The 27677-nt window shown below is 40.1% G+C and overlaps 4 protein-coding genes across 6 annotated transcripts in view; all 4 read left to right on the top strand.

The window, feature by feature from the left end:
* Positions 1 to 1343: 1343 nt before the first annotated feature.
* Positions 1344 to 3335, top strand: LOC142964271 (nuclear factor 7, brain-like). Its single transcript, XM_076104527.1, has one exon. It carries the CDS (start codon positions 1360 to 1362, stop codon positions 2785 to 2787), a length of 1428 nt encoding a protein of 475 aa, XP_075960642.1. The 5' UTR covers positions 1344 to 1359; the 3' UTR covers positions 2788 to 3335.
* Positions 3336 to 5721: 2386 nt separating this feature from the next.
* LOC142964227 (nuclear factor 7, brain-like) lies at positions 5722 to 7247 on the top strand. Its single transcript, XM_076104450.1, has one exon. It carries the CDS (start codon positions 5731 to 5733, stop codon positions 7156 to 7158), a length of 1428 nt encoding a protein of 475 aa, XP_075960565.1. The 5' UTR covers positions 5722 to 5730; the 3' UTR covers positions 7159 to 7247.
* A 1498-nt stretch (positions 7248 to 8745) lies between these two features.
* Positions 8746 to 15686, top strand: LOC142964226 (uncharacterized). Its single transcript, XM_076104449.1, has 11 exons — positions 8746 to 9030; positions 9742 to 10366; positions 10460 to 10496; positions 10945 to 11024; positions 11226 to 11306; positions 11485 to 11544; positions 11631 to 11720; positions 11886 to 11990; positions 12757 to 14626; positions 14765 to 14839; positions 15032 to 15686. The coding sequence occupies exons 2-11, from the start codon at positions 9803 to 9805 to the stop codon at positions 15265 to 15267; spliced, it is 3198 nt and encodes a 1065-aa protein (XP_075960564.1). The 5' UTR covers positions 8746 to 9030; positions 9742 to 9802; the 3' UTR covers positions 15268 to 15686.
* Positions 15687 to 22306: 6620 nt separating this feature from the next.
* Positions 22307 to 27677, top strand: part of LOC142964649 (protein transport protein Sec24C) — a 10966-nt gene continuing 5595 nt past the window's right edge. For 2 of the 3 annotated variants that reach the window (XM_076105059.1, XM_076105058.1), the window contains exons 1-9: positions 22307 to 22536; positions 22715 to 23440; positions 23762 to 23820; positions 24497 to 24550; positions 24836 to 24947; positions 26149 to 26276; positions 26409 to 26541; positions 26764 to 26873; positions 27509 to 27621. In XM_076105059.1, coding sequence (XP_075961174.1) covers positions 22762 to 23440; positions 23762 to 23820; positions 24497 to 24550; positions 24836 to 24947; positions 26149 to 26276; positions 26409 to 26541; positions 26764 to 26873; positions 27509 to 27621 — 1388 coding nt within the window. In that variant the 5' untranslated portion in view covers positions 22307 to 22536; positions 22715 to 22761. Of the gene's footprint in view, positions 22537 to 22714; positions 23441 to 23761; positions 23821 to 24496; positions 24551 to 24835; positions 24948 to 26148; positions 26277 to 26408; positions 26542 to 26763; positions 26874 to 27508; positions 27622 to 27677 lie in introns of those variants that run through there. The other variant, XM_076105061.1, reaches the window with a different exon arrangement.

Below are 27677 nucleotides of genomic sequence, written 5' to 3'. Positions count from 1 at the left end.
AATTATCTCACTGCCAATTTGGGATCTTAAAGCAAAATCCGCGAATAAAATAATACATTTAATCAGAAGTCAAGTAGTCCGCATATTAGGCTGCTGCATTGAGGGAGACTTTAGGCTTTATTTTAGGTATGTGATGTCTGAAGGCTTTCATGGTGTATTTTTACACATTTTAATTAAAGTCATATACATGTTCTCATTTACACTCATGCAGTAACATTTGTGTGTGGACATAATTTTCCTTTTTTTCATCTCCACAAGGAGGCAACAAAGCACTTTCCCTGGAGTCTGCACAGCATGTCTGTTCCTTGTTTGTGAGGGATACTTAAACGTTAAAAGATATATCTTACAATATAGTTGAAAATGTAATTTTCACACACATTAATATATATGTTTAAAAGGTGCTGGGATGTAAATCATCTTTAATGATTGCTTCTTGAAGAATCATCATGACCTAGTTATCTCTAAAAGAAATACTGAAATTAGATGATATATTACAGTATTATGATCTGAAACAAGCCTGATAAACCCTACAAACATTCAGTAAGAACAGATTCAGATTTTAGTTTTCAGTATTTACAGAAGTTTTGAAATTGAAAATGAAGTGAAAAAGATACATAAATAGTTTTTCTGCAGGAATATTTAGAAACAAAACCACTATATATTTGTTTAAGCATAAACACAAGATGTTAATGTTTATGAGAAACAAAAGATCTGAAATCACAAGGTACATACCAATAAAACTTCAATTGAGTTCAAAGGTTCTGGAATAAAACAAACTGACAAAGTCCAGAGACAGTGAGAGCTGTAATCAGCAACCAGGAGCAGCACTGAACAAACTGCCTCTGAATGTCTTAAAGAAGTTTAACCTTTAAAGAGTTTTACATCGGTGGTCTTTTCATCATCAAGTGTTTCCAACTGTTGCTTTGTCTTCACTGAGACAAAGTATTTTTCATTGTAACAGGAAACATGAGCCACAACATTTAGTCGGGATAATATCTTCAGCTTTCTGTCAGTGTTTAGGATTATTTCTCACACAGGTCAGATCATCACACAGAGACACAGGGGTTAAAAAATACAACAAGAGTTTTTATAAGGGACAGAGTGCAAAGTATCCTGTTCTATCTCCTGGTAATAAAAACTAATAGCTGCATTTACTACAGTTAATCATTAACCAATGAAAGATGTTGGTGAAATAGAAAGCAGATTCTGACATTGTTGAAAGGAGACAAGACGACATTACACTGTGAGATATCTCTGTTGAACAATGTTCCACCTGGAGGACTGAGAAAAGACAAACGAAGGGAAATAGAATTTGGTGAGTCTTTTTATTTTTAAAGAACAATTTGGAAAAGCAAGAAAATGGCTGAAAAGAATCCACTTTTTGAAAGTTTCCTGAACTGCCATGTTTGTTCAGAGACGTTCAGAGATCCTGTGTCTCTGAGCTGCAACCACAGCTTCTGTTCAAGCTGCCTGCAACTATTCTGGAAACAAACTAAAAACACAAACTGTCCCATTTGTAAAAGAAAATCCTCAAAAAACTTTCCATATGTGAACTTTCCGCTGAAGGAACTGGCTGACTCGTTTGCTGAGAGACAGAAAACTGGATCATCTGAGACAGAAAAAGGAGAGAAGAAGGTGGAGGTGGTGTGTAGTAAACATGGAGAAGAGACTAAACTGTTCTGTAAGGATGAAGAGAGAGTTGTGTGTCCTGTCTGTGACTTTTCTCTCCACCAGAGTCACAAGGTGGTTCCTTTAGAACAAGCAGTCAGTGACCTGAAGGACCAGCTGAGATCTGACTTAGAGTCTCTGCAGGACAAGAGGGACAAACACAAACAAGTGGAGGAAACATACAATGAAATGATTCAACACTCCAAGAAGCAGCTGTTGTCCACAGAGAAGCAGATCAGAGCAGAGTTCAACAAGCTCCACCAGTTCCTGAAAGAGGAAGAGGAGTCCAGACTGGCAGCTCTGACGGAGGAAGAGGAGCAGAAGGGGAAGACTATCAGCAGAGAGATGAAGATGATTCAGGAGCAGATCTCCTCTCTGTCAGACAGCATCTCTGCTGTTGAAGAAGACCTGCAGAAACACAACGTGTCATTCCTCAGCAGTTATAAAGCCACTCAGACCAGAGCCAGAGTCCAGAGCTCACTGTCAGATCCACAGCTGGTCTCAGGAGCGCTGATAGATGTGGCCAAACACCTGGGCAACCTGTCCTTCAGAGTCTGGGAGAAGATGAAGGACAAGGTCCACTTCAGTCCTGTCATTCTGGACCCAAACACTGCAAACCCCTTTCTCTCTCTGTCTGATGATCTGACCAGTGTGAGATGTGGAGACACATACCAGAAGCTTCCTGACAATCCAGAGAGATTCACTAAGTATGCCAATGTTCTGGGCTCTGAGGGCTTCAGCTCAGGGAAACACAGCTGGGAGGTGGAGGTGGGAGACCATCCTGACTGGTTTGTAGGTTTGGCTAAAGAGTCAGTTGACAGGAAGGGAGAGATACTTCCTTCACCAGAATATGGATTCTGGTGTTTATATCATGACAGTGGTAAATACACTATCGGACCTGGTCAGACTGTCAGAGTGAAGAAGAGTCTCCAGAGGATCAGAGTCCAGCTGGACTATGACATGGGGGACGTGTCCTTCTACGACCCTGAAGACATGACTCACATCTACACTCACAGAGACACTTTCACTGAGAAACTCTTCCCATATATAGATATTGGAAAGTCTGGTGATGCTAAAACTGCTGATATCAAAATGTGTCAAACTGATATTTCTCTGTGATCTTCAGACATGTTAGTGTTTGTTCAGACTTTACTCTGACTTCACTGTGAGTCAACATCTCATTGATAGAATCAATACAATCAACAGTTATGACTCATCAGAATCAAACTGTATTACATCATCAGATCATCAACTTTCACACAAAAACAAATCATTTTTCAACTATAACTAAATCATCATCTTGTGTTTAATCAGAACACAATCTAACATTTAGTGAATCCACTAAACCAAACACTTTGTTTCCAGTTGTGTGTTTCTTTAACTTTGATCTTCATCAGACATCAGTTTTAGTTTATTAGATTTCTGGATCTTCTGTTGAGTTATTTCAGCTTTGATGTTATAATTTCAGTGTTTTACACTTTACACTCAGAGTCTCAGAGGTTCAGTGAATCAAAACACATTCTGACTCTGATTGATTATCTTTTATGATTGAAATAGTTTTTCTTAACTGTCTCTACTGTCGTTAACTACTCAACACATAAATCATTGTTTTAATCTGAAATTCATTTTTGGATATACATTAAGAAATTAAGTTTTAAGGATCTGTTGTTGAGCAGAAATGCACCAAAAATCAATCCACAAGAATATGTTTTAACTGCATCACATCATCGTATAAAAAAGCTGTTAAGTATTCTGGTTATCAGCATCTTGTTTTATGAAATTTTTTTAATCTTCTGATGTTTTTTTAGTTTGGGATAACTTATTTTATTCTGTTTAAAGAACTGTTTTAAATGTGTTTTATTTTAAGATGAGATCAAACTTTATTCATTCTGAGGGAAATTGCTGAGCAGCATTTGTAATACAAAGTGGGAAGAGTGTAAATATACAGAGTTCATATATAAAGTCTAAGACAACAATAACAATCAGGTGTAAATACATAAAATATATACATTCTGACTGTAATTGATTATCTTTAAAATGTTTTTTCTTAACTGTCTGTCCCAACTGAATAATGCAAAATGTTTTCTATCTTTGTTTATTGTTTTCATGCAACTTACTGTAAAAAAATCAGTCTTTTAATCTGAAATTCATGAATGTAGAAATTAAGGATTTAAGAATCTGTTGAGCAAAAATGTGTTGAAGAGGGAAACTAAGATCAATCTGCAAACTGTATGACATCATTGGTACAAAAAACTTAGAAGCAATTCATTATTCTGGTTGTAAGTATCTTGTTTTCTATATTTGTTAATATTCTGTTGAATTATTTTAGTTTTGAATATTTTTTTTATTCTTTGGAAACAACTGTTTTAATTGTGTTTTATGTTAAAAGATAAAACTTTATTCATTCTGAGGGAAATTGCTGTGCAGCACTTGCAAAACAAAGTGGGAATAGTGTAAATATAAAGTCCAAGAATCCAAAATACATAACATATTACAAAACCAGGTGAACAGTATGGATCATAATAATATTAATGGGTTTTGATTCAGTCTGTAATTCTTTCAAAGCTTCTTCATTCTGTTTATGATGGTTTGTGTAGTTTTTACATGATCAGTAACATGAACGATGAATTAAAATGTTTGTGATCAACATAAAGGAACTTTAGTTTAAAACGTCTTATTTCATTGAATCAACTATATCTTTATAAATGTACATCAGATGGATGCTGCTTCATGACGTGTAATTAAATCACCAACAGGTTTTATTCACAATGTTCTGTATGAAGTTGTTTCAAGTTTCTTTACAAACATCTGTGAAATATTCATGTGACAAATTACAAAGAATACAAATAATGAAAAATAATTAATCAACCAGATCATAACAAAAGACAATATTTAATCTAAAAACGTTAAATCTACATTTTACATTTTCAAATCAACAGATTCCTCAGTGAAACTCTTTCAACGTCAACATTTATGGACAGTCCAGCTGAATGAAGTCAGATCTTCTTTTGTAAAGTCACGTGACTAATGAAGCGACTGCACACAAAGAAAGCTGAATGGAGCTCATACCTCCCTGATGAAGGCTCAGTAGCTGTAAACATGTGAGCAATAAAGAGTTGTGCAACTTGTTTCATGTTGATGGAGTTGTATTGCTTCTCTCACTGGTCTGTACCTCACTGTGTGTGTGTTCTCAACATTAGAAACAGTCAGAAATCACATTTAAAAAGATGGTTCAACTTTACCCTCCTACAACTTCACTGCTTCATCATCAACTCTAAGAAAGGAAGTTTAAACAAATAATACTTTACAACAATCTCCTCGAGGAACGACTCGCTTTTAGACTTTGTGTTTGTTAAAAACTCAAAGAAGCAGAATGATTGTGGTTGTTGATCATCTTTGAGAAACAAAAGATCTGAAATCACAAGGTACATACCAATAAAACTTCAATTGAGTTCAAAGGTTCTGGAATAAAACAAACTGACAAAGTCCAGAGACAGTGAGAGCTGTAATCAGCAACCAGGAGCAGCACTGAACAAACTGCCTCTGAATGTCTTAAAGAAGTTTAACCTTTAAAGAGTTTTACATCGGTGGTCTTTTCATCATCAAGTGTTTCCAACTGTTGCTTTGTCTTCACTGGGACAAAGTATTTTTTCATTGTAACAGGAAACATGAGCCACAACATTTAGTCGGGATAATATCTTCAGCTTTCTGTCAGTGTTTAGGATTATTTCTCACACAGGTCAGATCATCACACAGAGACACAGGGGTTAAAAAATACAACAAGAGAGTTATCCATATTATAAGGGACAGAGTGCAAAGTATCCTGTTATATCTAATAAAAACAGATAGCTGCATTTACTGCCATTAATCATTAACCAATGAAAGATGTTGGTGAAATAGAAAGCAGATTCTGACATTGTTGAAAGGAGACAAGACGACATTACACTGTGAGATATCTCTGTTGAACAATGTTCCACCTGGAGGACTGAGAAAAGACAAACGAAGGGAAATAGAATTTGGTGAGTCTTTTATTTTTAAAGAACAATTTGGAAAAGCAAGAAAATGGCTGAAAAGAATCCACTTTTTGAAAGTTTCCTGAACTGCCATGTTTGTTCAGAGACGTTCAGAGATCCTGTGTCTCTGAGCTGCAACCACAGCTTCTGTTCAAGCTGCCTGCAACTATTCTGGAAACAAGCTAAAAACAAAAACTGTCCCATTTGCAAAAGAAAATCCTCAAAAGACATTCTTGGGGTGAACTTTCCACTGAAGGAACTGTCTGACTCGTTTGCTGAGAGACAGAAAACTGGATCACCTGAGACAGAAAAAGGAGAGAAGAAGGTGGAGGTGGTGTGTAGTAAACATGGAGAAGAGACTAAACTGTTCTGTAAGGATGAAGAGAGAGTTGTGTGTCCTGTCTGTGAGTTTTCTCTCCACCAGAGTCACAAGGTGGTTCCTATAGAACAAGCAGTCAGTGACCTGAAGGACCAGCTGAGATCTGACTTAGAGTCTCTGCAGGACAAGAGGCACAAACACAAACAAGTGGAGAAAACACACAATGAAATGATTGAACACTCCAAGAAGCAGCTGTTGTCCACAGAGAGGCAGATCAGAGCAGAGTTCAACAAGCTCCACCAGTTCCTGAAAGAGGAAGAGGAGTCCAGACTGGCAGCTCTGAGGGAGGAAGAGGAGCAGAAGGGGAAGACTATCGGCAGAGAGATGAAGATGATTCAGGAGCAGATCTCCTCTCTGTCAGACAGCATCTCTGCTGTTGAAGAAGACCTGCAGAAACACAACGTGTCATTCCTCAGCAGTTATAAACCCACTCAGACCAGAGCCAGAGTCCAGAGCTCACTGTCAGATCCACAGCTGGTCTCAGGAGCGCTGATAGATGTGGCCAAACACCTGGTCAACCTGTCCTTCAGAGTCTGGGAGAAGATGAAGGACATGGTCCACTTCAGTCCTGTCATTCTGGACCCAAACACTGCATCGTACAGTCTCTATCTGTCTGATGATCTGACCAGTGTGAGACATGGAGACACATACCAGAAGCTTCCTGACAATCCAGAGAGAAACACTTATTATGCCATTGTTCTGGGCTCTGAGGGCTTCCGCTCAGGGAAACACAGCTGGGAGGTGGAGGTGGGAGACCATCCTGACTGGACTGTAGGTTTGGCTAAAGAGTCAGTCGACAGGAAGGGAGAGATACAATCTTCACCAGAATATGGACTCTGGTGTTTAGTTCATGAGAGTGGAAAATACAGTGATGGATCTGGTCAGACTGTCAGAGTGAAGAAGAGTCTCCAGAGGATCAGAGTCCAGCTGGACTATGACATGGGGGACGTGTCCTTCTACGACCCTGAAGACATGACTCACATCTGCACTCTCAGAGACACTTTCACTGAGAAACTCTTCCCATATTTCAGTATTGGAAAGTCTGGTGATGCTAAAACTGCTGATATCAAAATGTGTCAAACTGATATTTCTCTGTGATGTTCAGACATGTTAGTGTTTGTTCAGACTTTACTCTGACTTCACTGTGAGTCAACATCTCATTGATAGAATCAATACAATCAACAGTTATGACAGAAAATTTACATCTACTCAATACAGAAGTTGCATTACATCATCAGGTGATAAACCTACAGGTACAATTAAAGGATGATTTTTAAATCACATTTTTATTAAACTGGTTATCATCATCTTGTGTTTAATCAGAACACAATCTAACATTTAGTGAATCCACTAAACCAAACACTTTGTTTCCAGTTGTGTGTTTCTTTAACTTTGATCTTCATCAGACATCAGTTTTAGTTTATTAGATTTCTGGATCTTCTGTTGAGTTATTTCAGCTTTGATGTTATAATTTCAGTGTTTTACACTTTACACTCAGAGTCTCAGAGGTTCAGTGAATCAAAACACATTTTGACTCTGATTGATTATCTTTTATGATTGAAATTGTTTTTGAAGTATTTAGTTATACTTTAGTTAGCTAAAATCTATAGAGATGTTTTTTTTATTTTTTGTAGATATTCTGATTGTACTGATGCTGTTTTAAATTAATTGAATCCACAACAAAGTTTGGCTTCAAAATACTGAAACTATCACATCATCAGAAGATAAACTTGACAAATAAATGTTAATTATTCTGGTTATCAGCTTATAGTTTTGAGTAAAACAACATTGTAGTATCACTCATCAGATTTAGTTTGGGATGTTTTGTGGTCATTGATGAGTTTCTTCCGTTTGTTTTATTAAGTGCTTTAGTTTATTCTTTAAGTCTTACAATGCTTCTTTATACTGTTTACAATAATTTTTGTTGCATACATGGTCAATAACATGAGTGATAAACGGCAATGTCAAGTTTATGATCAAAATAAAGGAAATACAAGCAGTACAATTTAGTTTAATTCCTTTTTCTTAATCTGAATCTTTATAAATGTTTATGAATATTTTCTGTATGAGGTTGTTTCCAGTTTCTTTACATACATCGGTCAAATGATCATGTGACAAATTACAAAGAATACAAATAATCAAAGACAATTATACAAACAGCATTTACAAAAATAATTTACAAGTTGTCCATGAATAAACAAATCATACCACCCTGATAAAGGCTAAATGGCTGAAAACATGTAAAGAACAAAGCATGGTATAGTGCAGAAGAGTTGTGCTTTTAATTTTTAATTTTGATAGCTTGCATTGATTATCTCACTGGTCTGTACCTCACTGTGTGTGTTCTGAAAATTAGAGACAGCCAGGAATCGCATCAAAAAGATGGTCAAACGTTTCCCTTTTAAAACTTCACTGCACCATCATGAATTGGAAAGGAAGCTTACAATTAAGTACATTTTGAATGCAGGACTTTTAGTAACGGAGTAGTTTTATATCATGGCACTTTTCTTTTTATTTAAATAAATAATTCGATGTTTTCTCTCCCACTACTGTTTGCATTGATACCTGTTTAAGTAGTGTATTTTCCAAGTGTTTCATTCTCTCATTGTGTCGCTGTCTGCTACACTTGCAGAGATGCTGCTCTTATTTTGAAAACTAACCGGAAGTATTCTGTTGGAGTCCAGAGCCGAGAGGTAAACAAACGGCCGCCGCTTCCTGTGATATTCACAGATAGCCTCCTCGTGTTCGTACATTTGTAAATAAGTTAGATACATTTGGTGCACACACATTTTCTTTTTCAGCGTGTTCATTCTGGAGTCGTTGTCAGTTCTACGAAAATACTGGAATTTCACAACCCATCGTGCTGACGGCTAGCTAGCTAATTAAGCTAATTAAGCTAGCTAGCTAAGCTACGTGTAGTCGACGTGCACATCACTCTAGCGATTTATAAATAGCTGTCCGTCCTCTACTGTAAGTATAAAGGTTGAATATATTTGGGACGAATAAGTAAGTTAGTACCATTCATAAATTATCCTGAAAATTACGTGTTTGGGTGACGTAGCGTCAGCTTAACAGTAGGTTCACCAAAACATTGTTTTAACGTTCCTAAGCCCATTCTTCTAGTTGACTAGAACATGCTAACAACTACTAAAGGGTCTATTTATATAACGTTAGATCACAGCATCGAATAAAATAAACCTATAAAATAATAAAGTAGCTAACAATTCAAGGATTCAAAGATCATTTATTGTTATTATGTAAAACGGATGAATTCAGTTGTATCCCAACAAACAAAACAAACAATAGTACATTCCTGTGGTGCTTTTTTTATTTATTTTTTATTTGCATCAATAACCATAAGCTGCACATCCAAAATATATACAGTAGCTTATTATACACAATGCCAAAATTAAGCATGGATCAACTTACAGTCTGGACCCAAAATATAACATAACTGAGATTAAAAAAAAAACTGACATTGATTAGTGAAATGTAGCCTATTTAATCTTCTCTCACAGCAGCTTTTTGGTTTATTAACACAAGATCTCTCGACAGCCTCAATGTGAAGCCATCAGTGGAAAGTATGCTCTTTGTCCCACACTGAACACAGTGACGGGACAGTGGAAACACATATAAAGATGTGATCCTGATGATGGTGTGCGTGTTGTTTTGCTCTTCTAGGCCCTGTCTCCACGGAAATAAAAGACTCCAAGCAGCAAACACTTGATGTTGATGGAGAATAATGGATAACCTTGCATCAAATAAGAGCCACATACCCTGTCAGTCGTGGGCGGGCCAGAATGTCTGGTCCACCGCTTCAACTCAAGGATCCCTCCTCAACCCACTTCCCAGCTCTCAGCATCTCAGCCTGGGCTCGTCTTCTGACCAGAGACCCTCCTACGACCACCTGCAGGAATCCAATCAGAGCTGTATGAGCGACCTCGGCTCCTTATCATCCAGAAACGACGCTCATCACGCCGCTCTGTACAAGGCCTCTCTCCTCAGCAGCAATCCGTCCTCCAACGCGCTGTTTGCCAACACTACTGTCCCTGGCACCTCTCACATGATCTCCTTCCCCCAGCAAACCTCTCACACTTCATCAATGCTGCTAACTGCAAACCACGGCAAAAACATACCGCCACCGTCTCTTCCCCGAACAAACCAAGCTCCTCAGCCTTGTGGGCCACAACTTCTACCACCTTTCCCACCCCACAACCCTTACAAAGCCCCATTTCAACCTCCACTGTCCAATCAGAGTTTACCAAACGGACTTCTGCCAGTTAGCCTGCCGCCATGTGGACAACATGTAAGTACGTCTCACGCTACTTTTGATGGGATGAATGTGGAGTTGTGTGGTGTTGCTGGATACACTCACAGCCATGCCTCATCCACTTCTCAGGAGCAGAGTCAGTGGATACCTCCATCACACTGCAGGGGTAAGCTGTGCTACCTTTATTCGTCCTGTATTACTCATCAGTGTGGTTAAACCTGTTGGGATTGATTTATGTAAGCCACAGCTTGTTCAGTACTTGTGTGTGCGTGTATATACATACGTTTTTGTATGATAAAGTACATTTGTATCTGTATTTATTTGCTACGCTTTGTTGTTACACAAAGTTAAGACAGCAATGTTTAAGTCAAGCCTGACGTTGCCTTTTCCATCAAAGAATGATCCCAGTTACTTCCAGTTTATTGATTAAGCTCTGGTATCGGATCGGTACTCTGTATCAGCTGAGACCCAAAGCCGACGTATCGGTATCGGTATTAGCGTATCCCTACTGCAGATTAGTCACTTGTTTAAATAATTGGTGCAGTTCAGATTACAGTGCTGTTTGATGTTTCCTCTAACTCTTAAACTGTCTAACTTGCTTGTTTTTTCCTCAGGAGCTGTAAACGAGTCTATCCCTGACGCAGCTGCTCATCCTAAAAACAAGCCATCGCAAGAGGGGAAGAGTAGTCCACCGGTGAGGAAATGAACAGCTCTAACACTTATTAAATGAAATGTTTTTGTTGTGTTCGGTGGTCTATTTCTGTACATATCTTCACAAATAGAACTACGATGTTGTAAATGTTTTCCATGTTTGATGACAGAGCTGTGTGATTTCATACGAGGTCATCGCCTTTATTTTATCCCTGAGTTTATTTTCATTTCTATCTGCTTTCAGGCCAACAATGAGAGACAACGTCAAGTGCTTTTACATCAGCGTGCACAACTACTTCAACAAGTGGCAGAGCTGGATAAACTTGTGAGTGTGAAGGAGGTCAATACTATTTATTTAAGATCGTTGCCACCCAGTACAACTTAGAACTTATGCATTACTTTTAGTTATACATTGCTTATATCTCTGATCTAGAGACTATTGTTGATAATTCTACACACAGTTATAACCTTTTGACTTCCCTTTGCCCCCCCCCCCCACTAAGCTGGAATCAATCCCCCCAGAGGAGAGCAGTGATGGGAAGTCTCCACACAAAGCTGTTCAGGTAGGTTACGTTTGATTTGATTTATACACACACACACAAAAAATATGATTGCATGTAAGTTGTTGTTTTTTTTCCTTCACTTTTAGTCTCGTCCATCAATGAATGATTCATCTCACTGTGAACAATCCAAGACCGGAGATGCACAGCAGGTTCAGGAGTCTGCAGGAAAGTCAAAGGTAGCTCCACGTCAACGTCTTTATGGTGCATCATTTTAGTCATTTACTCACACGCCCTGCTACGCACACACGCCTGCTCCTTCAATCGGTGCATTTTATTCTGTTAACAAATGGTGGTAAAGGCTCAACCTAGTCACTTATTTTTACTGTTGTTTTGCTTTTCAGTCACAGTCGCATCTTTTGTCGGACTGTTCATCTCCTGCGTCCTGTGATGAACAAAGTGAGGCCTGTGATACAGCAGACGATCTAATGTCAGCAGCCGAATCAGAGGTAGTGACCTGTGTATTATCGTTAGTTAAATCCTTTAGAAGTCGGACATGTTGGTTCAGATTTCCATGTGATGCATCCGGGCATGGCCTCCAGTTGCAGTGAGATGGTTTGCACCATTAGGCCTTAGATTCTGACTGTTTATCAGATAAAACAAGGCATTCAATGACATCACTTTTAATTACATTATTTTCTGTCAGGACAAACAATACATTTAAGAGTCGAGAAAACAATTAGCAGATTTATCAATCATTTCTAAAATGTGTTTTGCTGAAAGGCCTTTGTGATGTCCCGGAAAACGCTTTTTTTCATCGTTGTCAAAATAAAGTATGAAATATTCCCTAAATACTGGACAGAAGTGGTGAAGCGATCTGATAACAGTGATTTTAACAGATTTTAGCAGAGCAATTATGGAATAGTGATAATTTCCCCGTTAATTACGTAAACTTTTGAAGCTGATCTCCAGTTTCACAGCATCGGGGCTCTTGATGTTGGTATAAAAACAAACGAATGTTGTCGTTTATCAAACTCCTCTGTACCTCAATACAATTTACACAAACATTTCATCATGAAATATTTTTATGTGAAGTGAAATGACGATAAATGCATCTTTATAGAATGTTGTCTTTTTAAAATTAGCTTTGATAAGTTAGTATTTATAGATTGGTGTCTTTGTTTAGAAATAGAATATTGGAAATTACAATATTGGATAAAAAAAGATCGTATTTTCACATACAGTTGTTTTTATTTAATTTTTTTTTTTTACCAGAAAGAAGACTCAGCAGAAGACAGTGATTCTGATATCCTCCACGATAGTGATGGAGACTTCTCTGACTTCCTGTCTGACTCAGACTGGGGCTCTTCAGATGAGTCCGGTCACAGCAGGCCCTCGACCCCCGCAGTAGAAACACCTCCTCTGCCGGATAACAAAGGGCCGAAATCAGGAAGCTCTTTGGTTCAAGAAAAAAGCGTCGCTCCCCCAAAAAAGATCCGCCCAACTAATCTGAGGAATTCTTTTGAAACCGTCGTGCTACCAAGTTCAAATTCTACAGAAAAACGCGTTTATGACCGGAGGAATTATTGTTTGTTTTGCACTAACCCGCTGTCCAAAATGTCGCGTCATCTTGAGAGGATCCACAGCGACAAACCGGAGGTTGCCGCTGCGTTTCAGTACCCCAAAAACTCCAGAGAAAGACAAAAAGTATGGAACAGACTAATAAATCAAGGCAACTTTGCTCATAACAAAGAAGTCATGAAAACAGGAATGGGCCAACTTGTTTCCCGAAAAAGGCCGAAGAAAACGCAGAGAGCCAAAGACTTCCTTCATTGTCTGTACTGTCGAGGTCTTTTCATAAAGACCGCCATGCACAGACACATGAAGTCGTGCCCAGAGAAAGTGACGAATGAAGATGAACCAGAGATCGGAAGAAAGCGCATCGCATTGCAGTGTGTGCTGGAAACCGTAGAGGACCTCGGAATAAGCGATGGTTTTAAGAGCCTTCTGTCCCCGATGGTTTTCGACGACGTGACACAAGCGATCATGGCCGACGAGATCATCTTGCAGTTTGGCGAGGACCTCTTTAACCAGGACGGATCCAATCCGAAGAAGCATCCTTACATACGACAAAACCTTCGTCAGATAGCGAGACTTGTACTCGAAGCTCAGAATATAACCCCTCTGAAGAAACTGGAGGACTTCTTTCTCCCTTTAAGCTTCCCACATGTGGTGTCTGCGGTGAACGCCCTGGCAGGCTACAATCCAGAAACCAAAACGTACGGCATCCCGTCGCTCGCCATCAAGCTCGGCTACGACCTGCAGAAGACCTGCAGTATTGTCGAGGGCAACGCCGTGAAGCGGGGCGACGCAAGCTTGGCCGAGTCTGCGAGAAACTTCCTCGCCGTGTACCAGGAAAAGTGGAACGGGCTCGTTTCTGCAGGAGCATTGTTGGCAATCAGAGAAACCAAATTGAACAGGGAGAAGAAGGTGCCGTTCGCTCAAGACGTGAAGCGCCTGAATTCCCACATGGAGAACGTTCATCTTCTTGCAGAACAGAACCTCAGAGACGCGAAGTCTGCAGAAAACTACGCCGCTCTGGCCAAGGTAACGCTCGCTCGGACAATACTCTTCAACAGGAGAAGTCTCGCGGAGATAGCGTCGATGGAACTAACGGCTTTTAAGTCACGGAAAAAATCAAACTCTCAAGACGGCTTGGACATATCCGTCTCAGATTTGGAAAGGAACATGTGCGAGTTCTTCACAAGAGTTGACGTTCGAGGGAAGTGTGGGAGAATGGTCCCTGTTTTACTAAAACCGTCGTTCGTGTCGGCTATGGAGCTCCTCACGGATGTACGCAAGACGTGTGGAGTCCCCAGACAGAATCCCTTCGTTTTTGGCCGACCGCAAGGCCTGTCTGCCTACCACGGGTCAGAGTGCATCCAAAAATATGTCAAAGAATGTGGAGCGAAAGACCCTGAAGCGCTGACATCCACGAAGATCCGGAGGCATTACGGAACAATGCTGCAGCTGATAAACCTGGATGAAAACGAGGCCGCCCAGATTCTAGGCCCTAATAATCAAGTCCAAAGCCTGCGCGAGGACAGCGGCATGCAGCTGGATGACGTTGAGATGCACTCTGATGGTAGGAGTTTTGAATAACTAACATTTGTCAATATATTTTTGTTTTGTAAGGCATGTGCGTATGGATATGAGATATCAAAATCTTGGGCTGGGTTGTTGCACTTTGGGTCACTTATTTCTCTGTTTTTATCATCATCAGATGTCGGTCATGGAAGAGCACACAGAGCAACGACAGACGCCAGCGTGTTCGTATCTCCAAAATCGGACAAAGAAGGTAATCTCCAAGAGTTCCTATTTAATGTCCACCTAGTTGTCCAAGGTTATTATGATGTAAAAAATAAATAAAAAAACATGATGAAAATAAAATATGGATAATGGTATTTGGGGTTTGGAGTATTTGGAGTGCAAAGAGTACCTGTGATGACAATTAAATCTGTCTTTTCATTATTTTTCTCTTGTCCCACAGGCTCCAAATATAAGGGCAAACATAAATGGGAGGAAGCAGAGGTTCTTGCTGTTGAAAGACACATGATGCACCTAATTAAGGGACAAAAGATTCCTCAGAAAAACGAATGCATTCAGTGTCTCGAGGCGGAGCCTAAAGCGCTGAGGATCCGTTCGTGGAAAGGTGTGAAAGACTACGTCAGAAACAGGATCACTGCCCTGAAAAGGCAAAGCGTAACTCCCAAAGCTACACACTGAAACAGTATTTATAGACAGGATGTTTTGTTGATGTTTTCCCTCTTGCATTTTCCTTTCCTTCCCCACCCTCTGCGTCTCTTGTGCCACATTACGAGCGTTTACATCCATTAAAATGGCCAAGAATAGATTTACATTTCATCATTTTTATTTCCGTAGATTACGACTCAATTAATTTGTAAAACCGTATATTTTTCACTGTGTTTTTGTTCATCCAGATAGACGGCTCATGCATACGGACACATAATGTGGAATCCTCTAATGGATAAATAGTACGTTTTTGGAGCTGTAAGTTAACTTCTGTGACCGGGGTATAAGGTATACTGTAATTTGTTATTCTCTTTGGTATACTGCCTTTTGTTTGACTTTGTATAACAACTTTACCACCAATAAAGTACAGTTAATGTTTGAACAAAACACAAGTTAATAACTCTATTCCATTCATGAATTGTGGACACGTGGTGTTTCATTGGTTTGTGTCAGGACTGCTGTGTATTTTTGTCCTTTTATGTATGAAAGACAATTGTATACACAGTGATGGAAGTATTCAGATATTTGAATAGTAGTAGCAACACATTTATATTTCCATATTAAATATTTTCAAATTATTATTACTATTAACATATCAGCATTTTGATATATATATTTATAATGTAAATCTTAAGCTATAGCTATACAATAGTGGATTAAAGGTACACAACTTCTTCCACATTTTCTAAAATTAAGTGGCGTGTATAAGTGTAAATATTAGTAAGAATGAATGTAATTACTTAAGTAATGCCTCAAAATTTGTACTGTGGTTCTTTGATGTTGCCCAACGACGCAATCAGACGACAACTGAAACTAGAAAATGCATTTCCTGCTGAAAATGCGTTGGAATGCTGAAAGCGGAAATGAATTGCACAAACATTGCTGAAAGTACAGAAATGGGAGACTACCTGTCTGAAAAATGTTGAAGCCCGAAAGCATTAAACTGTACTGCTGAAAAAAAATAAACATTATTTTCGGTACAGTACACGCACATTAGATGTTCTCGAACATGAAGGATAACAGAATCTATAACTGTAGGATGGTCTTGAAATGCTGAACGTTATTAGCTTGCAGTTCTCTCCTGAACGCTTAGTCACTCGAAAAGAAGGATCTCACATCCTGCTTCGCTCTTCACGTCCCGCTAGCTTTCTCTGGAGTACAGTGCCTTCTAGTGGCAACATCATTGTTCCCACTAGGTCAGTCACTTATTAAACTATTGCTGGAATAAAACATATTGCTCACTTTAAAACATATTGGCTGTGCATGAAAACAAAATACGTAACACACATGTGACAACACATTGGTGGGCATCACACTCACAACATGTTATCTTTGTGCTAATCACAATTTCATCACTTGCGGGTTGCACTATCTTTTTTCTCTTTCTCTCTTTTCTTTTTCTTCTCTTTTTATTTTTATTTTTCACTATCCAGTCCCACTCACACTTAAAGTTCTCGCTATTCCCACTACAGCGACACCAACAAACAATCCTGCTGTCAGACCTTTGGCAGAGCAAAACCACCAACGCCTGGTCTGAGTCTCAGCAGCTGGAGCCGGCAGCTGCTGGTCATTCATTTGGACCGACTTGACATCATTGTCACGATTAGCCCTCTTTAGACGCTGCTCAAGGTCAATAATTTGTTGCGACTTGAGATCGTTGTCATTCTGGGCCGCCTTTAGATCCTGCTCAAGGTCAATAATTTGTTGCGACTGATAATTGTGATAATTAGTCCCCTTTAGACGCTGACAAAGGTCATTCGTTTCGTCTGATTCACCATCATTGTCATTCTGGATCGCCTTTAGCTCAAGTTCAACAATTCTTTGCGACTTGAAAACATTGTCACAATCCTTCTCCTTTAGATGCTGCCCAAGGTCATTAATTCTGTCCAACTTGACATCATTGTCACGCTGGAGCGCCTTTAGATGCTGCCCAAGGTCATTAATTCTGTCCAACTTGACATCATTGTCACGCTGGAGCGCCTTTAGACGCTGCCCAAGGTCATTAATTTCGTCCGACTTGACATTATTGTCATGCTGGACCTTCTCTAGAAGCTGCTTAGTGAAATTCAAATGGCACAAATTGTAATCATTGTCACGCTTAGCTTCCTTTAGAAGCTGCTCAAGTTCAAACATTTCGGCCGACTTTACATGATTGTCACGCTCAGCCTTCTCTATAGGCTGCTTTATAAGCTGCCCAAGGTCATTCATTTCGTCCGATTCACCATCATTGTCATTCTGGATCGCCTTTAGACGCTGCTCAAGTTCAACAATTCTTTGCGACTTGAAAACATTGTCACAATCCTTCTCCTTTAGACGCTGCCCAAGGTCATTAATTCTGTCCGACTTGACGTCACTGTCACGCTCGAGCGCCTTTAGACGCTGCCCAAGGTCATTAATTTCATCCGACTTGACATCATTGTCATGCTGGACCTTCTCTAGAAGCTGCTCAATGAAATTCAAATGGCACAAATTGTAATCATTGTCACGCTTAGCTTCCTTTAGAAGCTGCTCAAGTTCAAACATTTCGGCCGACTTTACATGATTGTCACGCTCAGCCTTCTCTATAGGCTGCTTTATAAGCTGCCCAAGGTCATTAATTTCGTCCGACTCGACATCATTGTCATTCTGGATCGCCTGTAGAAACTGCTGACGGTCAAACATTTCGGCCGACTTTACATGATTGTCACGCTGATCCTCCTCTGTAAGCTGCTTTATATTATAAAGGTCATCACTTTGGGCCTGATTCATATTTGTCTCTCTTCCTTCCATTGTACTGGTGTCTCTTGAAAGTCCGAAATAACTAGTTTGGAGAAATGAAGTCTGATATGTAGAGTTTCTTTGCCTTTGATCTTGACCAATCATTGCGCCTCTGATCTTTGTGTGACGTCATGACGTTCTATGCGCCGGCTGTGTCTCAATCCAGCAGGAGGCTCCGTTTTTTGTGCAGCACCGAGGACCGCAAACGCACCACGTTCACCTCCGCGGCCGCCACATAACGTAACAGCCAGGCACCCAGTGGACGGTAGGTTTCTGCAGGGAACACGTTTCCATGCTAAATCCCTTGTGTAGACTAAATCACTATCGCCGGTGATGAGTGATTTATTTATTCATGCTGTGCTTCAGATCACATTCCTGTAAAGTGTGCAATGGTATCGTTAGCCAACATGTTTCTTCTGCAACGTCCTTATGTTCTTGTACTGATTAGAGCTTATCCTCTTCACTTGATTCTAGCCGAGGTTTCAAGGCTGTTTGGTCCACGCATTGGAGGGAGAAGGACGAGAAGGAGGCGAACTGTTGCTGCGCGTGCACAGCTTCATTCGTACACTCACTCTTTCTGTTGTATTGAGGACAAACCGACACGCCAGAGATGGACTTGCTGCTGCAGGACGAGGGGAAACACGTCTTACATCCCAAGGTAAGTCAGGCATCATGATGGACAGACGTATTTTTCTTGAATTAAGCTACCTTTCAAAAACATTAAACGTTATTATATTTCAAGTTAGATCGGTTGTTTGTATTATTATCTTCTATTTTCAGGTAGTCATAGAGATCCAGATGACTTTAGATAGTTTATTTTAGAGGCATATCAAACACTCAGACAAGGGGAGGATTTGAGTTGCTCAAAATCTCTGGAACAACACGGTCGCCAACTGATCATCATACCATGTCCCAATGAGGGTTACCATGTGAGACATTTGGAAGATCCACAAACACAGATTGGTCACGCTACAATTTTCATCCGACCACTCCAAAGAAAGCTGAATCTGGACCCTGTAAGATCCTCGCTTTTAAATTGGTGTTCCCATATGAAAATGGCAAGAGTTTGAACATTTACATAAGTATAGCTTGTGTTAAATTGTAAAATGATCTTGTTTACAGGCATGTCAACCAGAATGCAGTAATGAGCTAGTTGGACCACCTCAGAAATGTGTGGAGAGGAGTTCCCTCTTCCAAGAATCAAGGCTCACCGTGATGAGTGCGTGAGGTATCGCTCTACAGAACTAAAACGTCACATTTGTCAAGCACTCCAGTAGTCGTACATCAGACATTAAGCATTCGGCTCTGGAGTCTGCCAAAAGATGTAAAGCATTTTGAATGTGGATGATCCTGTATGATCCTGAATATTGGTCTTGAGGGAAAGTTGAATTTGAATGGATTTATTCTATTTATATGACAATTCTTTTCTAGTTGCAGTGTTTTTGTGAATGTGTAATATAAAATATACTGGCCCCAATAACAAAACGTGCTTCTCTTTACCCAAGATCATCACAGAACAGTGGTGGGGTAGAAATTGTGGTGACCACAGAAAGTGCCCCCCGAAGTGAAGGTAGATTTGTGAGCATGTTGACAAGACTACAAGTGAGACAACAAGGGCCAGCAACACAAACTACTGCGTGCGATCTTGGAGACCGTGCAGAGGACAGTCCTTTCTTTTTATAAGATGGCTAATGCTGAGTGGGCTTGCCCCTTGACATGCACACTCGAGGGTAAATTGGTTACACACGCAAAACTAAAGATAAAAAATGATCATATATTCTGATGTCTGTACTGTGTATTTTGCTTTTTCAGGAGATCCAGCAATTGGTGATGCTGACCTTGACATCCGTGAGACAATCAAAGTGGTACAATACATTTTTCCAGTAAGATTTTTATGATACAAATTTGGGGCAAGGACCTGATGTCAGAAATTAGTCTCAGATATTTATAATACCACAATCACATAATTTACTGATTTAAACCAGCAGGGGGTGCTGAAGCAATATTAAAACCATAAACGTAAGTACATTTCTTTAAAACATGTAATTATAGTGACTGATGTCGTCATGTAAAATGCATCTACGTAGACACAGTTGTGTCTACGTAGATGATTTTATCTCCAGCTCATGTGATGTGGATGAAATCCTCTACGTAGAGGGACTCTCTTAGTGCCTCCACTGTCTTAGGCTGTTCCGCTTCATACTGCTTAATATGTTTTCTTATTGTTGCAGCTAACAGGAACGGGCTGGGTGACACTCCAAAAACCACTCTACTCATTCTCATGATGCGCAGCTCATTTTCACAGTCTTTGGTTTTTGAATCTCTCTTGACGTCCTGTCCAGACTTCAGCTGGACGATTTCTTGGCTGAAGCTCTGCTCTTGGGTCATCTTCACCCAATACGCGTCTGCTGCAGTGAGCTCCTCTGAAGTTAGCTCTCCCTGAGTGCTTTAACTACATCTTCGTAGAAGCTATTGTAGTGCTACTGTGGAATCCCACAGATTTACACATTTGGCACAAAAGCCTTTAATTGAGAGGAAAACCAACTTTCTGCTCCATAGAGACCAATGCTAAATTTTACTTCAAGAACATCTTCCACAGAACACGGTACCCCATTTCTCGATTGCCAGTTAAGCAACATTTTTTTACACTACAGACACAATTTTCACAGGATCTGTTTTTCAAGTCATCCTTCCTCTCAAGTATTACTTTTCGGAGCAATAGGAGCTACGGTTACGGGTTTTTTTGAGGATGTGTTTGAGAGGTGTTTCCCAGTTTCTTCTCCATGTAATGGCTGCAAGGACACAGGTGTTTGTGATTCAGCCAATTAGTGATGTTGATAAACTCACAGACACATGTGCACATACACTCCTCTCCCTCTCTGTGTATGTGTGTGTGTGTCTCTCTCTCTCTCTCTCATACAGTCATTCAGGTCTTAGAGATCTTTAGAGGACTTTTCCCCCTCCATCCCCCCCCCCCCACCCCCCCACACACACACACCATATTGAAATAAAAGCCCCACAGAATGAAATCTAACTGGAATGCTTGTGATGAAGCCTGTCATTTAATAACCTCTGTTTGTGTGTTTCATACATTCTGATTCTGTCTCCTATCCTCCTCTCCCCCAACCTTTCAAAATAAAAGCCTCATGGATTAACTATTTAAACATTAAGCTCAAAATTTGGCTTTTTTTGTTGAAATAATGAATGCTCTTACTAATACTGCTGCTAATATTTCTAGTATTACTACTACTACTACTGCTGCTACCATCAATATCATTACTACCACTACTACTATTACTTATACTACAACTGCTACTGCTACTCATGCTACTACCAGTACTAATACTACTACAGCTATTAGTACGACTGCTACTGGTATTACTACTACTGCTACTTCAAAAACTGACTTTACTATTACTACTACTTCTACTACTGTTATATTAAATAGTACTACAGCTATTACTACGACTACTTATACTACTTCTTCTAATTACTAATACTTCTACTGCTACTACAAATATCACTACTGCTACAACTAGTACTTATTCTAATGCTACTAATACTTCTACTGCTAATAATACTTCTAATACAACTACAACTTCTACTACTATACTACAAATATCACTACTGCTGACATTTTTTTATAACAACTTTACCACCAATAAAGTACAGTTAATGTTTGAACAAAACACAAGTTAATAACTATTCCATTCATGAATTGTGGACACGTGGTGTTTCATTGGTTTGTGTCAGGACTGCTGTGTATTTTTGTCCTTTTATGTATGAAAGACAATTGTATACACAGTGATGGAAGTATTCAGATATTTGAATAGTAGTAGCAACACATTTATATTGCCATATTAAATATTTTCAAATTATTATTACTATTAACATATCAGCATTTTGATATATATATATATTTATAATGTAAATCTTAAGCTATAGCTATACAATAGTGGATTAAAGGTACACAACGTCTTCCTCACATTAAGTGGTATAAGTGTAAATAATAGTAAGAATGAATGTAATTACTTAAGTAATACCTCAAAAGTGTACTTTGGTTGTTCTTTGATGGTGCCCAACGACGCAATCAGACGACAAGTGATCTGTAATTATTGACAAAACTATTTATTTGCTTCGATGATAATTTATAGCTTTTTAATTTGTATTTTTTAAATTATTTATTCCTTGCGTCCCAAATCGCAGGCTTTTACTTTGAAAGAATACGCGGAAACGCGTGGACGTGTATCTGGTAACTTGATGCTAACATTGCAGCAAAGGCTGAGGTGCGTGAAATCATGGACGTAAACGCATCATAACCTCATTAAGACAACCGTGCCACCGTTTCTAGTCGAAGGATTTAATTACAATACAATGGAAAGCGCTGCAAGTAATTAACGTTGTAAAGTGTGTCGCTTCCGTCCGTCGCAGAGGGAAATGAAGACGCTAACGGTGACACGCAAAGGTTTCTGTTGATGTCCAAAGGTATCTCATCTTTTATTCCTTAAAATAAGATTGTTTCCTCCTGGTGAGGCTTTTTATTTCACCTTATCAATGTCTTCTACGGTGTGGGCTAACATTGATAGCTTACTACAGAATTTCACGACCCTGATGGATCAATTTACCAAAATAAAATGTGCATGTTTTTTTTGTTACCCGTTAGACCCCGCCTCCAAGGTGAAACACACCAATCAGTGATGGTTATGGAGGATGATGGACGTCCCCACAGCCAATCAGAGCCAGACACCCTGTCAGCCGTGGGCGGGCCAGAATGGCTGGTCCCCAGCTTCACCTCAAGGACCCCCCTGCAACCCTCTGCCCGGCTTTCAGCATCTCAGCCTGAGCTCGCCTTCTGACCAGAGACCCGGCTACGAGCACCTGCAGGTGTCCCACCACGGCTGCCAGAGCGACCTCGCCACCTTTACATCCAGAGACGAGCCTCATCGCGGCACACTCCACTCTAATGATGCTGACCAGAGTGTGCAGCGGGTCGTTCCTGGTGCTCATGTTTCATCCACGGTTCCAACTGCAAGCCAAGGAAGACACATGCCTCCGTGTTCCCTCCCTCTCATGAAGGAAGTCACGCAGCCTTGCAGGCTCCAACAAATGCCATTCTACTCCCCTCACAGCCCTTACCAAGGAATATCTCCCCCTTCCCAGCCCCCATACACACACCAGGGTTCCCCGAATGGACCTCAGTCACCACATCAAAAGCACCTGCCCATTTGCTCTCCATCATTTGGTGTGAACCAGAGTCCACAGTTTACACCTCAGCCTGCATTTGAGAGGGCAAATGTGGAGTCCTCGGTTGGATTCATACACGATCATGCCTCGCCCACCTCTCCCGTCTCTCAGCAGCCTCAGTGGACACTTGCAGCACCCTCAGGAGGTACGTTTATTTGTAATATGTACAAAACCAATGTTGCAGAGCCTCCCTCGGGAGCTGATCATTTAAATTATATCACTCAAAGCAATTTAAGGATGAACATTGGTTCGTAAAATTTAAAAATAAGTTACTTTAGCTGCAGATCCGTGGCCCTATAGGAAAAAAACCTATTGCTTAATCGTCCATAAGCAGACCAGTAGAGTACCACAGGCTAGCCCCATCATCCAGGGTGTATACTTCTGAACCAAAACAGCCCTCTCAGTCAAGAATTTAGTACTCCAGTCTGGCTCTCTCCTCCATAGTGTAACTCTGTTTTCTCCTCAGGAACCATAAATGAGTTTGTTCCCAATGCAGCTGCACAAGACAGGAACATCACGCCACAGGTGGGGGAAAATACAGCAACGGCAACAACCAGCAGTCCGAAACCTAAAGATATAGTGCTTACACTGAAAAAAAAACAACAACAGGAAATGGCAGCAAAGCCCCACATTGACGGAGCTACAACCAGAGAATGAATGTTGTTTTTTAAAATGAATAAAAATTGTAAAAACAAAAAATCGAAATCGACTTTTCAGTTAAGATAAGGTAATCCTCTATTAGTCCCACAACGGGGGAATTTGCAGTATTACAGCAGCAAAGAGGATAATAAATAAATAAATAAGTAATCTAACAGTGAAGATATAAAAAATTAAGGAAAACGAAGACAAGATATAATTAGACTGAGTGGTTGAGTCCACATTATTGCACATATGAAATAGGGAATATTACATTTTAATGAAACAGTTAATTGTTTCAGCTCCAGTCGAGATCAACCCTTCAGCTCTAAAGCTGTAAAAGCAGCTGCTCCCCATGTACGTTTGCAATTACAGGTGCATATTATCCAGTTATGTGTCGACTCGATATAATAAAGTGCATGACAATGTGCTTAGGTGGCTGTACAATTTGAGATATTTTCCATTTAGCCTCGGAGCTGAAGAGATCTCTGTAAATCTAGGAAAACAAAATGAGTGTCTGTGTGTGAAAATGATGAATATAATATGATGAATTCTCTCTTTGCAGTCTCCCAACTGTGAGTCTCGTTATGGCCTGGACCCGGAGCTCCTGCCCAGTGTTGTAAGTTCTCTCTTCACATCGCTTGTTGACTGACTTCTGCAGATCCTCCGTCAATGAAAGACCATTTCCTGCTCAGATTCTTTTCAGGCTTTTACCCTTAAAGGAGACACACATCTGCAGCACCTCGAAGCATCGAAAATGCACCGTAGAGGGCAACTCCTTTAAATATATATATATGTTACAATAGAACCTGCCTCTACTGAGCCACAGTGCGATGTTACCGTCCTCTCTGCTACCGTACGCTGATCCTCCAGGTTACACCTCTGTCTCTCTCTGTGTATTCAGGTGAAGGTGATTGCAGAGGATGCAGCAGAGTGGGAGGGCAAGGTCTTCGTCTCAGAGCCTTTTTCCCGTCTTCCTCCTCTGGCAACTACTTCCTGTATCATAGAGGACAAGGGTAAATGCACACAACATTGTATCCGTGTCACAAAGATGTGCTCGGTTCTAGATAGCATACTTAACACTGCATCAACATTACTCACAGCTTACAGTATTTTCATTCTTTGCTTAGTGGATGTGTTTGGTACTTAAATTACTCCAAGAGGTAAATCAGACATAAAACAAGAGGAGAAAATGTACCATAAACATATTCAATCTAAGGAAAATGGAGATCTACCATGGAAAACCTTGGAAAAAAAAGTTTGTAAGTGAGTAAGAATGTGAGTAAGTGTATAAGTAAGTACGTAAGTATGTTAGTAAGTATGTAAGTACATACGTAAGTAAAGATGTGAGTAAGTACGTACATTAGTATGTAAGTGCATACATAAGTACGTACGTTAGTAAGTATGTAAGTGCATACATAAGTAAGGATGTGACTAAGTACGTACGTTAGTAAGTATGTAAGTGCATACATAAGTAAGAATGTGACTAAGTACGTACGTTAGTAAGTATGTAAGTGCATACATAAAAAAGGATGTGAATAAGTACGTACGTTAGTAAGTATGTAAGTGCATACATAAGTAAGGATGTGAATAAGTACATACGTTAGTAAGTATGTAAGTGCATACGTAAGTAAGGATGTGAATAAGTACGTACGTTAGTAAGTATGTAAGTGCATACGTAAGTAAGGATGTGAATAAGTACGTACGTTAGTAAGTATGTAAGTGCATTCGTAAGTAAGGATGTGGATAAGTACGTACGTTAGTAAGTATGTAATTACATACGTAGGTACGTTCGTAAGTACTTTATTTGTCCCCCTGGTTTGCAGCCCAATCATAAGGCATTTCATCAAAACACAATCATGGAAGTCACCACTACACATACTCCGACACATACTTCGCACTTTGCAACAAACACCATCAACAAATGAGTGTGTAAGGGGTTCGTGGGTTATCAGTTTATTTCCAGAAATATTTTAGTCAAGACAAGGAAAGGATTATGAACGCTGCCTGCACTGGAATTGTTACATTACAGTAGCTTATAGCCACATCAGTGGGGGAGGTTTGTGCTATTCATATTCAGTTGTGAGTTACAAATATAATATTGTGATGTGTTGGTGTGTCAGTCCCCCCCACCCCCCCTCCAGTTCTTCCTGTCACCATATTGAGCTTCACCTTACTCTTAAGCCAACCTTCACGTCATTCTCTGTTGAACTCAAGGTAACGCGAGTCCTCTCGCCATCCGCTCCGCCTCGTACTGTGTTCCCTGTGAAGGCCAGACTGCCCTGCTCAGCCGCGTGCCGCTGGGAGCTCTGGTCACGCCTCTGGCCAAACAAGATGCGGGAGAGGTCAGTTTTTAGCTTCTAGACGGATGTTTGCATGGATTTCTAACGCTGCAGTTAAACCGTTTAGAGCGACGGTTTCTGTGATATTAGACGTGTGTATTTAATTTGAATGTCTGTGCGTTTTTGTTTTAAAAGCACCTGCCAGTGTGCACCGAGCCAGAGTGTGTGATGGGTTGTGGTTGTTGCGGCGCCTCCATGTGCCCGGCGATGGGCTGGCAGGACTGTGGTCAGAGGTTTTACTGCCCCTTCTGTGGTAAACTCGGTGAAGGTAAGATCTAACGTTGACCGTCTATGCACACGGGTAATAGCTGAGGTTCTGTGTTAAACCTGTAAAGTAGCCGCGTTCCCAGCAGAGTTATGGAAATATAACTTCCTGGTCAGAAATAGACCGTTCTATTCTATGCTGCAATTTGAAGCCAATTCGATGTGTTGAACCGCTGCACCTAACCCGAATGTGTCCTGAGTTTTTCTCCCCCCTCTTGTGTCGCAGTGCCGTGGCAACACTACCAGCCCACCAGAGGGGTGGAGGGCGTTCGGGTGGATAAAGACAAGAGGCCTGAACTCAGTATGGGCTCATACGAGATACTCAATTCTCAGAGGGTTCGTTTCACATTTTACAATTGTTAGGTTTGTTTCCATGTTAGCTATTGTTACCTGCTCTTTGTCAAACATATGTACATCTGTGTGTGGTGGGAGGCAGCAGTTTGGTTTACTGATCGAGTAAGACAGTCACTTCCTAAAACAGTAATAGAAACACCATTTGATTAGTTTTTCCAATTATTTGCTGATTATAGCTTCTCAAATGTGAGGAGGTGTTGCTTTTCTGTGTTTATTATAATTGTAAATTTGATATTTTTGCTTTTGGTCAGACAAAACTCGCAATTTGGTATTTTTGCTCTTTTTTTCTGACTTTTTGTCGACCAAAATTTTCTTTAGCTGAAAAAATGATCGGCATGTTACAGTTGCAATTTGATGTAGAGAAGGACAAGTGTGTATCCTATAACTAGGGAATAAAAGTGGAAAGAGTGAAATCACAGCTCCCAGAATAATTCAGTCAACGTTTTAACTTTACTTCACTGTAGTATTTATAAAAAAAACAAAAAAAACAACCTTATTTGTGCCCTTCAAAGACCTTTGATAGGAGAGATTGGAGAGATGCCGTGTGTGTGTGTGTGTGTGTGTGTGTGTGTGTGTGTGCGTGTGTGTGTGTGTGTAAACTGCTCTACTTATTTCAGGGTGAACCTGCTGCACTGCTTCTAGCCATAGATGTATCTGCGTCAGCAGTGAGAGGAGGACATTTGGAGTTTGCAACACAACAAATACTCACTCTGCTCACCTCTCTGAAGAGGTAAAATACACTCCCATCTAACTACAAATGCACACACACACACACACACACACTTT

The sequence above is a fragment of the Anarhichas minor genome, unplaced genomic scaffold (assembly GCF_050575085.1).
Source record: "Anarhichas minor isolate MPS153535 unplaced genomic scaffold, ASM5057508v1 ptg000030l, whole genome shotgun sequence".
NCBI lineage: Eukaryota > Metazoa > Chordata > Actinopteri > Perciformes > Anarhichadidae > Anarhichas > Anarhichas minor.
The sequence above is the reverse complement of the archived record's forward strand: the minus strand, read 5'-3'. Positions and strand labels throughout refer to the sequence as shown.

What these genes read in the sequence shown, in the direction of transcription:
- LOC142964226 (XM_076104449.1), top strand. Translation starts at nt 9,803, where the DNA reads ATGGATAACCTTGCATCAAATAAGAGCCACATACCCTGTCAGTCGTGG. An exon ending in TGCCGCCATGTGGACAACAT is followed by an intron (nt 10,367 to 10,459) that starts GTAAGTACGTCT and finishes TCCACTTCTCAG; the next exon opens with GAGCAGAGTCAGTGGATACC. An exon ending in CTCCACACAAAGCTGTTCAG is followed by an intron (nt 11,545 to 11,630) that starts GTAGGTTACGTT and finishes CTTCACTTTTAG; the next exon opens with TCTCGTCCATCAATGAATGA.
- LOC142964227 (XM_076104450.1), top strand. Translation starts at nt 5,731, where the DNA reads ATGGCTGAAAAGAATCCACTTTTTGAAAGTTTCCTGAACTGCCATGTT.
- LOC142964271 (XM_076104527.1), top strand. Translation starts at nt 1,360, where the DNA reads ATGGCTGAAAAGAATCCACTTTTTGAAAGTTTCCTGAACTGCCATGTT.